At 33.4% G+C, this 12,592-nt stretch overlaps 1 protein-coding gene across 1 annotated transcript in view; it reads left to right on the forward strand.

The window, feature by feature from the left end:
- The window catches only part of LOC114327020 (tuftelin-interacting protein 11), a 45,433-nt gene that overhangs the window by 31,056 nt on the left and 1,785 nt on the right, over positions 1-12,592 (forward strand). The window contains exons 9-11 of the mRNA XM_028275548.1: positions 4,071-4,292; positions 5,868-6,074; positions 9,628-9,770. Coding sequence (XP_028131349.1) covers positions 4,071-4,292; positions 5,868-6,074; positions 9,628-9,770 — 572 coding nt within the window. The remainder of the gene's footprint in view (positions 1-4,070; positions 4,293-5,867; positions 6,075-9,627; positions 9,771-12,592) is intronic.

Below are 12,592 nucleotides of genomic sequence, written 5' to 3' on the forward strand. Positions count from 1 at the left end.
ACTAATATATCCTTTCCACACCTTTTCTGGACTGATACATACATAAATTAAAACATTTAGTAACGAACTCCATACTGTATGTGTGCGCATGCGCGCAGATTAATAAAATTTCACCCTCAATCGCGCCTAAAGCAGTATAACTTCAAAAAATATTTATAACAAAAGTTGCCTCGGGGAAAGCCTGGAAACTATTTTCATAATTGTAGGTCCACCGCTAGAGGGCGTAATTGAACAGCAAAAATTAATAAATCAAAATTTTACAAAATTTACCTAATGAAAGGGCACTGGAAATCCAATCATCGTATTGTTCATAAAATTCTGCTCATATTTGATTTGATTTATAAATCATACAGGATGCCGGGGAAATTAAGATGAGAGAATTTGAAATAATTCACAACTCATCTGCTCAGCATGGTAAAAGTTCCAACAAGAAACATTCCTTAATACTTCTACAAAAGAGTAAATGAATTAAAAATGTATAAACATTTTCAATTTCTTTGCAACACGAAAATGCAGCAGCTGCATAATGCTCTGGTTAATGCCTCCTGAGATTTTCAAAATTTATAAATCATACAGGATGCCGAGGAAATTAAGATGAGAGAATTTTAAATAATTCACAACTCATCTGCTCAGCATGGTAGAAGTTCCAACAAGAAACATTCCTTAATACTTCTACAAAAGAGTAAATGAATTAAAAATGTATAAACATTTTCAATTTCTTTGCAACACGAAAATGCTGCAGCTGCATAATGCTCTGGTTAATGCCTCCTGAGATTTTCAAAATTTATAAATCATACAGGATGCCGAGGAAATTAAGATGAGAGAATTTTAAATAATTCACAACTCATCTGCTCAGCGTGGTAAAAGTTCCAACAAGAAAGATTCCTTAATACTCCCACAAAAGAGTAAATGAATTAAAAATGTATAAACATTTTCAATTTCTTTGCAACACGAAAATGCAGCAGCTGCATAATGCTCTGGATTAAATCGGAGAGTGCAGGAAAAGACTTCCGAAACCGGATAGACTCTTCCTGCACTCTCCGATTTAACCAGAGCATTATGCAGCTGCTGCATTTTCGTGTTGCAAAGAAATTGAAAATGTTTATACATTTTTAATTCATTTACTCTTTTGTGGGAGTATTAAGGAATCTTTCTTGTTGGAACTTTTACCACGCTGAGCAGATGAGTTGTGAATTATTTAAAATTCTCTCATCTTAATTTTCTCGACATCCTGTATGATTTATAAATTTTGAAAATCTCAGGAGATGTACCCAAAGAAAGTATTCCACCTGTTGTCAATCTGGTGGTATGGGAACGATATTTATTGTCGTTTTCTGTGCTACTTCGATTGATAACTTCTTTTGTTTTTCGGTAGACGGCTCTAGTTCATCCGTGACATTTCTTTCTTTGCAATTCGGAAAGGCCCAAAGTATGATACCTGGAAAAATCGGAGAGAAAAGGATAGGTGACTACTGCTGAGGGGGAAAAGACCTCCGAAACCGGATAGACTCTTCCTGCACTCTCCGATTTAACCAGAGCATTATGCAGCTGCTGCATTTTCGTGTTGCAAAGAAATTGAAAATGTTTATACATTTTTAATTCATTTACTCTTTTATAGGAGTATTAAGGAATCTTTCTTGTTGGAACTTTTACCACGCTGAGCAGATGAGTTGTGAATTATTTAAAATTCTCTCATCTTAATTTCCTCCGCATCCTGTATTATAACGATCGGATGGACAAGAGGTCATGAAGGCTGAACCAGAAGGATCAGGACGATATTATCCTTAGATGGAATAAAGGAATGACCGAAGATGGAAAGGTCCAATCGCCTACATTGACGAAACAATGGCCACGTTGCTCAGTCGGAAGAGATGTGGGCATGGTTCTTTGGGTTGGGCTTCTGTTACAATGAAAGGTGTTAAATGAATAAATAATGGTATGCGAATAAAGCTAATGAAACGACGATAAACAAAAGATAAATAGATAATATTAACTGATGATTTGACTCATGGACTCTAAGAAAACGTAAATACTGAATACACAAACGAAAATATTGGGCGCCTGGTATTTTGACCAACAAATACTCAAAGGAACAATAATTAACAAAACATAACACAACATTGAAATTAGTAACTCTACTACGACAAAACACCATTGTTCTTAATCTTGAGCTGTAAATAATAAATAAAAAAGCGACATCGTACACTTTATTAAAACATTTATTAAAAACTCAATGGAATCTTAATATTCACATAATATACATAAAAGAAAGGTAAAAACGTTAGCCATAAAAATAAAAATTAAAAAATAATCATTTAAACATGGTTAACAAATTGCATTTACACACACGTAAAAAAATTGATAAATGGACGATTGTGACTCTCACTATTTGAAAATGGAATTAACTGAAGTTAATAAACATTATCTATAAAGTTTAAAAATATAGAAAAGTAAAATAGTTTCTTAAAAAAGCTTATCTATAAAAAGATCATAATTAGTCATATTTCGTCCATTTCTATAGTAAAAAAGGCCTTTTTGTCTCAGTAAGACTAAATACTTAAATTATACTCTAACAACAGAAATCGCATAACGTTAATTAAAGAAATTAACTATATAAAAACATACTTCAAATTCACTGTAAATGTCAAAAACATTGAGCGAAAACGCCTATATAATCTTGCATTAGAAATTTATGCGAAAGTAAATGTCTATATTTCTTTTTTTTTTATCCAAAACGGCAATGACCTCATATATTAAGTAGGTCTCTCAACTTTACGCAAATAGCATATTTATGGTAGCTATGTTATCTCAGGCAAACAAAAATAAACCAAAATAGTTCACTCACTCAAACAGGTAGAGAAATGCTCCCTTCGTAGGCCGGCTAGCCCATGAGGCGCTAAAGATGAATAGGAAGAAATTCGACTATAGATACAGTCGAGAGAAGAACAGCGCTAATAATGCATAATGCAAACTTAGGTGGAAGGTGGACCCTTTAAAAAATAGAATAACGCAATTGTATCGGAGGCATTTATAAAAGATTGTTTTTTTTTAAACTTACCGACACAAGTCGGGTCTACCAAACCTATGGCCACTGGAAATCACATGACTGCACTATATTAACTCAACTCACAAATGATGCAGAATTTTAAGAATTTGTGGTTTTTATGAACCTTTGGCGTCCTTTAATAGGGGTGGGGTTTTAACCAATCAAAATTATGGGAAACTGTGAGAGATATTCAAGAACAGATTTCCTTACCACTCGTAAAAGGGCTTAGCGAACCTAATACTTAAGATGAGTTATGACTCGAGGGTGAAGCATTAACGACTTAGTTTACCTAAAAGCATATCAAATCTTCATATTTTGGATAGCGACACATGTGTTTCTAAGAAAAACACGGCACTAGAGATTCTGGAATCTACAGGGAAATAAGTTAAAATCCATGTAGCAATGAAAACTGAAATAAATTCTACACTGGGAAAACTTAAACGTTATAGTATTACTTATAAATTTTGAAAATCTCAGGAGGTGTATCCCAAGAAAGTATTCCACCTGTTGTCAATCTGGTGGTATGGGAACGATATTTATTGTCGTTTTCTGTGCTACTTCGATTGATAACTTCTTTTGTTTTTCGGTAGATGGCTCTAGTGCATCCGTGACATTTCTTTCTTTGTAATTCGGAAAGGCCCAAAGTGTGATGCCTGGAAAAATCGGAGAAAAAAGGATTTGTGACTACTGATAAGGGGGGAAAGACCTCCGAAACCGGTATAGACTCTTCCTGCACTCTCCGATTTGACCAGAGCATTATGCAGCTGCTGCATTTACGTGTTGCAAAGAAATTGAAAATGTTTATACATTTTTGTAAAGAAACAAGTTCTTCAATCTAATTTTTCCTCGTTATAACCAAAGATAGTTCAATAGGAATTTCATGGGACACCTAATGTACCTCGTTTAACGAGGTTCGTTATAAGCGAAATCGATTAGAAATTAAGCCTACAAAGTATCAATATCAGTTATTACAAAACAATACGAAATAAATGCGTCATATAAAATACAAAATACTTTTTTTTAGATGACAAACTTCAATCTACCATATATCCAGTGATTCAAGAAAAATTGGGCAGCGCATTAGAAAACTGGCATCCGTCTGACAGGTCTGCGAAGTTGATGCTACAGCCGTGGCAGAGAGTGTTGACGAAAGGAAGCTTCGTAGCATTTTTACTTAAACATATTGTACCCAAACTTCAGTTATCTATGCAGTCATTTACAATTAATCCCCACCAACAACACTTAGGTAGGAATATGTTTTATTTAACAAAAAAAATCAGAAGATTGTAGCAATTTAATTGAAGGAGATACAACAGAGTACTAAAAACCATGACTAAAATACGTGTATTTCATATTATTTTCATGATTTTCTTATTTAGTCACATCCTGACATCCTGGTTGATGGGTTGACTGGGTGAATACTATTGCAAATTAATAAAAATGAGTTGCTTGAAGAATTGATTGATACCATTTGTTTATATTAACAAAGATTTTACGATAGTCGATTCAATTACTGAAATTCGCAAATACAAATTAACAAAAAAGTTAAAGTAACCCTCAAAAATTATTTTAAAGTATAAATTGTGTATTTCTCGTTCGATTTTAATAAGATAATCATCATAATTACATTAGAGGTGAAAGTGTTCATTAGAAACAACAATTTTTTGTCAAATATAGCTACATTGAGCTTTTGATCCCGTTCTGGAGTCATCATCATCACCACATACTTCTTTCGTGCCCTCAATCTACTCGATCACTGACGCTATATACATATACAGCGTGGGTTTTATATATGGAATGCCTCGATTATCTGGGAAACGGCACGTTTTTTATAGGCTTTAGTGAATAAAGGTCTTGTAATGCGGCCGTTATTATTGTGGTATTTGCATTGTTGCCAAATCTTCCGTTTTTCGGGAAATCTAATGAACTTTATTGTTTCAAATGCAACACCCTGTATATTTTTTGCGTTTTGAAGTCCTTAGAAATACTGATTATTTTTCATGTAATGTTCCCTATACCAAAATGCCATTTATTTTGGGCATATTTAATTTTAAAACATTGTTTTTTAGTTCTTAATGCAGCTCGATCGCCCTTTCTCCCATAAGCACTTCATTAACAATTATTAAAAACAACGTTTTAAAATAAAACATGCCAAAAATTCTTATCGGGAGCTGATAGAAGGTTATAACTTGAATTTAGGCACTTCGTAATTTCAAAAATAATATTTTTTACTGGTGTTTTTTTTAGCCTTGAAAATCGTCATTTTCGGTTTTTTTTTCAGTTTTAACTTGTTTATAACTCGAAAACAATCAATTTTAGAGAAAAATTTCAAGAAATCTTTTTTGTTCCGAAAGATCATGAAACCAAAAATAATACCTGCCTTGTTATATAATCAGTATTACTTGGGGACTTCAAAACGCTAAAAATATACAGGGTGTCCCATTTGAAATAAGAAAGTTCATTATATTTCCAGATAAACGGAAGATCTGATAACAATGTAAATACTTCCATAATATCGGCCGCATCGCAAAACCCTAACTAAACCCTAAAAAAATCGTGCAAGCCGTTTCCGAGATAATTGAGATGTTCCATATATAGAACTCACTCTGTATAATATCAGTGACATTAGTAATAAAGTGAACTGGCAATGCAGCAGTCGTGAGTCCCCGTAACAAGCAAAATTTGATGACGACTCCAGGACGGATGCATATGTATAACCTAGATGTACAGGATGTGTATGTAACCTAGAAACCAAATAGTTTTGATCATAATTTTTATAATTATTTTTGCCGAGTCAATACTAACTTCCATTTTGTTGCAGATTCTTGGCACTGGGTGATGGATTGGAACGATATGTTATCCGTCGGTAATATGACGTTAATTTTGGACAAATTCTTCTTTCCGAGATGGTTACAAACTCTGGCCATGTGGTTGAATCATAATCCGAATTATAACCAAGTGACAGAATGGTATTCAGGATGGAAGAGAATGCTATCGGAAGAACTATTTAATCAACCTACAATTAAAGGTATTTGAAGTATTATTTTTCTTTAGTTAACGCCAGATTTTGATGTATTTTAAGTTTTTCAAGGGCTGGAGTAGGCCAGGCGGTAGTATGGCTGGGGTTCGAATCGGCGTCGAAACAGCTAGACCTTTTTAAAAATGTCTATAGGGCCCAGGTCGACTTAGCCAGAATAAACCAGGTAAACCCAGTACCTTGGGTAAAACCAGGGTTAATAATAGGCGGTTGAAGCGTAGCACTGGCCCTGTTACCTTCCTTGTATACCGTAGGCCCTATATATAGCAGACTACCCTGCTGTGCAGGACGCTTCACCAGTGGTTAAATGGACCTGGTGAATATCTCTTGTCCTTCACCAAGAGGGGAACCAGCTTCTATAGTGGTTGATATAATTAGACTCTGATAATCTTTGTCGAGTCGAAGCAAGGTGTAAATCGGTGTTAAAATGATTCAAAAACGTGTGGGATAATTGCTTACAAAAAACATACAACATACATACATTTGCTATGTACATAGAATTGATAGTAACGTGAATCGCGATTTAAGAGTCGAGCATCTGATTTAAAGGGATCTACGAAAAAAGGTCGCCAACAATTGGTCGAGCGAAAAAATGTCGCGCACATTTGAGCGCGTATCAAAAGGTCGCCGGCGAAAAAACAGCGCCGACGAAATAAGGTCGCGTGCAATTGATCGCGCGAAAAAAGATCGCGTCAGAAAATATGTTTTCATTTGCATACTTTAACTTTCCTTCACACTTAATCCAGGCTTAGGTCAGATTTAGATGATGCAATAGAACTAAAGGATTGCTGTTAAATAATGACCCAAACAGTTAAATATTTTCTTATTAGTCATTTTAACCTATTGGTAAAAAATATTTCGTCAACCCAATATTGACTTCTAAATGACTTTAGTTTTATTTTCCACTTTAAATAATAGGAAAATAATTGGAAGTAAATAATCCTATTTGAAATTGATCATGTAAAATGTTCGACCAATTTAATGGTCGAATTAAGGTAATTTTAACTGTAAATGTTGTAGGGAAAGTACCTAGAGGTATTATTTCACGACTTGGCAGTGTCGCAAAATTTACCCTTGGTTATTTAAGAGTAAGTTTTAATATAAGCTTAATATATTTTACAGGGTATATACTACATATAGATAGGGTAGGTTTTTGCTGACAGTCCTAAGCCTGTAAAAAGTGTGAAGGAAAGTACCTTTCTGAATTTAGATCCATATATTAAAATTATTCACGTAGAACAAAAAAAAATACTTTCTTCATGTTAAAAATTGTTCAATTTTCAAGTATATTCACTTGAATAACCTGAAAATACCATATGAAATAATTTCCCATTCTCCTATATTTCCCATCTTCCTACACATCCAAAATACATTAAAAAGTATTTAGATATACGTTATTTTTCCCATCTTCTTATACATCCAAAATACATTAAAAAGTAATTAGATGGAATTCCAAGACTAATCGGCTCATAATGCATAAAGTTAAAGTATGCAAATAGAATTTCTTTAGAACCTTTTTGAAAACCAATTGAATGGTTTTAATAATGTAAAACATGACGCGATCTTTTTTCGCGCGATCAATTGCACGCGACCTTATTTCGTCGGCGCTGTTTTTTCGCCGGCGACCTTTTGATACGCGCTCAAATGTGCGCGACATTTTTTCGCTCGACCAATTGTTGGCGACCTTTTTTCGCGACACCGATTTAAAGAGTGAAAGAAATAATTCGCGTGAAAAACCGAGTAATAATAATGAGAAAATGTGAGCCGTGAAGTGAGAATGTAATCATTTGAGAAAAATTCTGAGTAGAGTTAAAAACGCGAGCGTCTAGCCATCAGGGTGGCTAACAAGTTACTGAGAGACTGAAAAACGACTAAAGCGTAAGGATTCTTCTTTCCTTCGGGTTTGCAAAAAAAAGGGAGACTCATTTATCAAAGTCCTATGCGTGTCTAATTTACTTTTCAGAAATAAACAGAAGCTCTTAATTATGTCCTGTAGGGACAAAAGGCCTTTATTGATTTTAGGAAACATAAATCCAATCTCGAGGCAGCTTAAATCACACATGGTTAAGTTAAAGGTATAGAGATTGTTCTTAATTTCAACCGAAACTCTGGGAAACAGGATGTATCTTAAAATCGAATGTTTTCATAGTGCAAGGCTCCTTGTATCGCCGACTCAAAAAGGGAGGCCACCCAGACGCAGTGTTTTCTCGGAATTAGTTAATTTGGAAACTACGTAAGGCAGCTGTGTTTGTTTTGTAATAATCAAGGAGGCGACGAATTTTATTAAGATATGTTTGTCATTTCAAGAGACTCATAACTTGTTGTGTCTGCGCCTCCATTCGTTTATCACGTTATTATCACTGCAAGGGCTATATCACTAGAAGAATTTTACGTTCCCACGCCAGCAATTATTTACTTCTGTTTTTGTTAGCGCCCATGTTTGGCTTCCATACGCGACTGTTGGTCGTATTATGGTCTTATATATCTGGATTTTTCCTTGTGAAAGAAGTTTTGACTTCATTAGATGTTGCACTGGAAAGAAGGATCTGTTTCTCTCCATTATTCGTGTTTCAACTTCATATAACGTTCTGTTCAACATTGCTTCATCATGCAGTCTCGTATTCTGTTCACATTCCCTTTAGGTTCTAGTTTTACTTTGTTTTGTTATTGTTCTGTTATTTGTTATTTCCGTCAGAAAGTGAGCTCGTAGTAGGCTCCTTTAATTTTTTAACTGCTAATCATTTAAACTGCTGCCACGTCACTTGCTGCTTTCTACACTGTGGGTTGTGTTATTTTTTCATTCCCCGTCCAATAGTCTGTTCTATTTATATTTCATTGTTTGTTGTCTACTTTTCATATTCTCGGTATCATCTGTCCCTATTTTGTTCATTCCTTATTCTTTATCTGTTATTTTTCTCAAAAATATCTTGTGTGTTTTGTCAAAAAGTATTTAGAAATACCAATTATATTATTTACTAATCTAATTGGGAAATAAGGCACACTTTAACTTGAAAAATGATTTTATTGAATGTAATACAAAATATATATTAATATTTTGTATTTTGGTAACGTCGTCCGAAATGGAAGTTGAAACGTCAATAAAATCATTTTTCAAGTTAAAATGTGGTTTATCTCCCAATTAGAATAGTAAAGTATATAAATGCCACAAAGAAATAGCTTCAGAACAATATTAATACCAAATAGTGTAGGCCAAATCTGAATCGTTTCAAGCTTTAAACATTGATTCATTTGAACTACTGTTATATTATTTGCATCATTGTGTGACGTATCACTCTCTATATAATATTTTTTGCATTCTATTCTCTTCTACTTTTTGTAATTGTATATGTTCTCTATTGCATGCATCGTTCCTATTTTGTGTTCTACTTTATTCTGTTTTGTTACTGTTCAATTATTCAGTATTTTCATTAGAAATACTTGTAAGTATACAGAAATATCCACTATACTGTATGTAGTCTAATTTTTGATGATGAATAATTTTCATTTTATCTTCTAATTCTATTATTTTACATTTTTATTTTAGAACATTTTCATAAAGCGCTCGAGCTGATGAACAGAGCTGTGAATATTGGTCAGCAACCCGGAGCCAAGGAATCAATTTCGTACCTGAAAAATATGGAAGAGTCGGGTGTGATGCCGCCTTCTGCACCACCACCAAGAGTAGAAGTAAGTATTTATCCATCTAATCGGCTATAAACGTTCGTCTTTGTACTTTGGATATCTGATAATTTATTTTATTCCTCTCACTTCAGAGATTCGCTGGTCTCTATTTTATTCATCTTCATCATCAATCAGCCAATCGTGTCCACTGCTGGACATAGGCCTCCCTCAGTTATTTCCAGTGTTTTCTACACTGGGCCGCTTGTAGTCAGTTTCCTGCTACTCTTTTTATGTCGTCGGTCCGTCTAGTCGGTGGTCGTCCTTGGCTTCTTTTATGGTTTCTGGGCCTCCATTCCATGATTCGTCTTGCCCATCATGTGTTCTAGCTAAGTGCCCTGCCCAGTTCCACTTAAGCGTCGTAGCTCTTTCGATGAGGTCTTGAACTCCTGATCTTTGCCTGATTTGTTGGTTTGTTATGTGATCTCGAAAGCTCACGTTCAGCATTGCAGGTTCCATGGTCGTTGTGTAACTTGTGAGTTTATTCGCGAATTTTTCAAAACCAGAAAATTTGTTAGTCTATCTCTTCGTTTTGTATTTTTTGGAAATCCATTAGAACTGTCCCTTAACATATATTGTAATATACAGGGTGTAACAAAAATACAGGTCATAAATTCAGTCACATATTCTGGGACCAAAAAGAGTTTGATTGAACCTAACGTACCTTAGTACAAATGTGCATATAAAAAAAAGTTACAACCCTTTGAAGCTACAAAATGAAAATCGATTTTTTCCGATATATCGAAAACTATTAGAAATTTTTTATTGAAAATGGACATGTGGCATTCTTATGACAGTTGCATCTTAAGAAAAAATTATAGTGAAATTTGGACACCCCATAAAAATTTTATGGGGGTTTTGTTCCTTTAAACCCCCCAAACTTTTGTGTACGTTCCAATTTAAGTATTATTGTAGTACCGTTAGTTAAACACGATATTTTAAAAATCTTTTTTGCCTCTTAGTACTTTTTCGAAAAGTCAGCTTTTATCGAGATATTTTGAATATTTGTCAAATCCACCACATATTTGTATATGATTAAGTACGATTATGGAGATATGAAAATTTATGTATGATTTACATGTTTGGGTATATTTTGAACCATATTAAAAAAAGAAGCCACATCTCGATAAAAGGTACCTTCTCGAAAAAATACAAAGAGACAAAAAAGTTTTAAAAACACTGTGTTTAGCTAATGGTACCGCAGTAATATTTTAATTGGAACGTACATAAACATTTGGGGGATTTAAAAGAACAAAACCCTTATAAAATTTTTATGTAAACATATTAAAAAATAAGCCTCAACTCGATAAAAACTGCCTTATCGAAAAAATACTAAGAGGCAAAAAAGTTTTAAGAATATTGAATTTAATTAATGGTACCACAACAATAATTTTATTGAGAAGTACAGAAAAGTTTGGGGGTCTAAGGGAACAAAACCCACATAAAATTTTTATGGGGTACACAAATTTCACTATAATTTTTCTTTACGATGTTTTTACCATAAGAATGCCACATGTCCATTTTCAATAAAAAAATGTCTAAAGTTGACACCATCTATCTATCGCCCGTCGGCAAATTCAAACAAAAATGTAACTCCAGACCATCTTTTACCACCTTTAGTCCAGACAAATTAATATATGTATTTAATATATATTTTAACACCAAAAAGTAGATGTTTTAACCAAATATGGCTTCAAATATAATGTGCAGAAAAATTTTGAATTACGTTCCGCTAATGAACTTACTTTTTTGGCCTTAAAAGTAGAAAATAGTTTCAATTATATTGTTTAATATTTCGTCTAAATATAATCGACTAACAATTTTAACTGTACTAATGCCCAAGTACAAATTTTGAAGTGTTAAACTGATTGATTTACGATGTGTAACCCTGTTGTAAAAATACCGGCATGTGCCTTATCTAAGGGATTGGACTTGCAAATTTTTAGTTTAGTTGTATCTTTGCAACGAGCTTGTTTATCGATAAAAATTAGATGTGCATCTCTAAAATCTAAGACTTAGATATAAATATGTAAAAAGTTTATGTTCATTTTTAATAACGGGTCTGAGAAATAAATTCTTGAAAAAAATGATTATGTTTGGTCTTTTTTCTGCAGCCGTCCCGAAAATAAAACTTTCGGTATGATTTATTAAATCGAAAGTACCATTTTACACAACTCGTACCGAAAGTAACTACTTTCGAGACTAATTATTTCACTTTCGGTACGATTTTTTTACTTTCGGGACGATTTTGGGTAGCTAGGTGACGGCTTTGACAATAACATCAACTTTGTATTTTATTATGACAACGCTTGTCATATAAGATTCGTGTGTGTAAATAAATTAATATGTCAAAAAATAGTAAAAGTATTGACACGTCTAACACCAATTTCAATACTGCCACTTCTGTTAATATTCTTAACAATATCAATGTAAATAATTGTTATAATTGTGTTATTAATATTCTCAAGCAGATTTTTCTAATGTTGAATTCACGAGAGTAACTTTAAAGTGTTTAATACTCTAGCGACTCAAAACAGATTAATTTACGACTGCATAATCGATTTTTTGGCCAAATGTAATATTTTTCTTTAGATAAAAAAAAATAATAATAATTTGTTTTTACTGTTTACCTTTGTTTTCTCTCCTTTATATGTTTAATCCTATTTACCGTGGCCTAGTTTTCCTGTATATGTTTTATATTATAATGTCCTGATGGGCCCCTGGACGTGAAGCGTGTGACCCTTGTTAATGTGTATGTATATATATAAAATTTTCTCTTCTTTTCACTAATTGTTGTATTGATTTCCAACTTTAAATTTATCTATTCTAGT

Source organism: Diabrotica virgifera, chromosome 1 (genome assembly GCF_917563875.1).
Source record: "Diabrotica virgifera virgifera chromosome 1, PGI_DIABVI_V3a".
NCBI lineage: Eukaryota > Metazoa > Arthropoda > Insecta > Coleoptera > Chrysomelidae > Diabrotica > Diabrotica virgifera.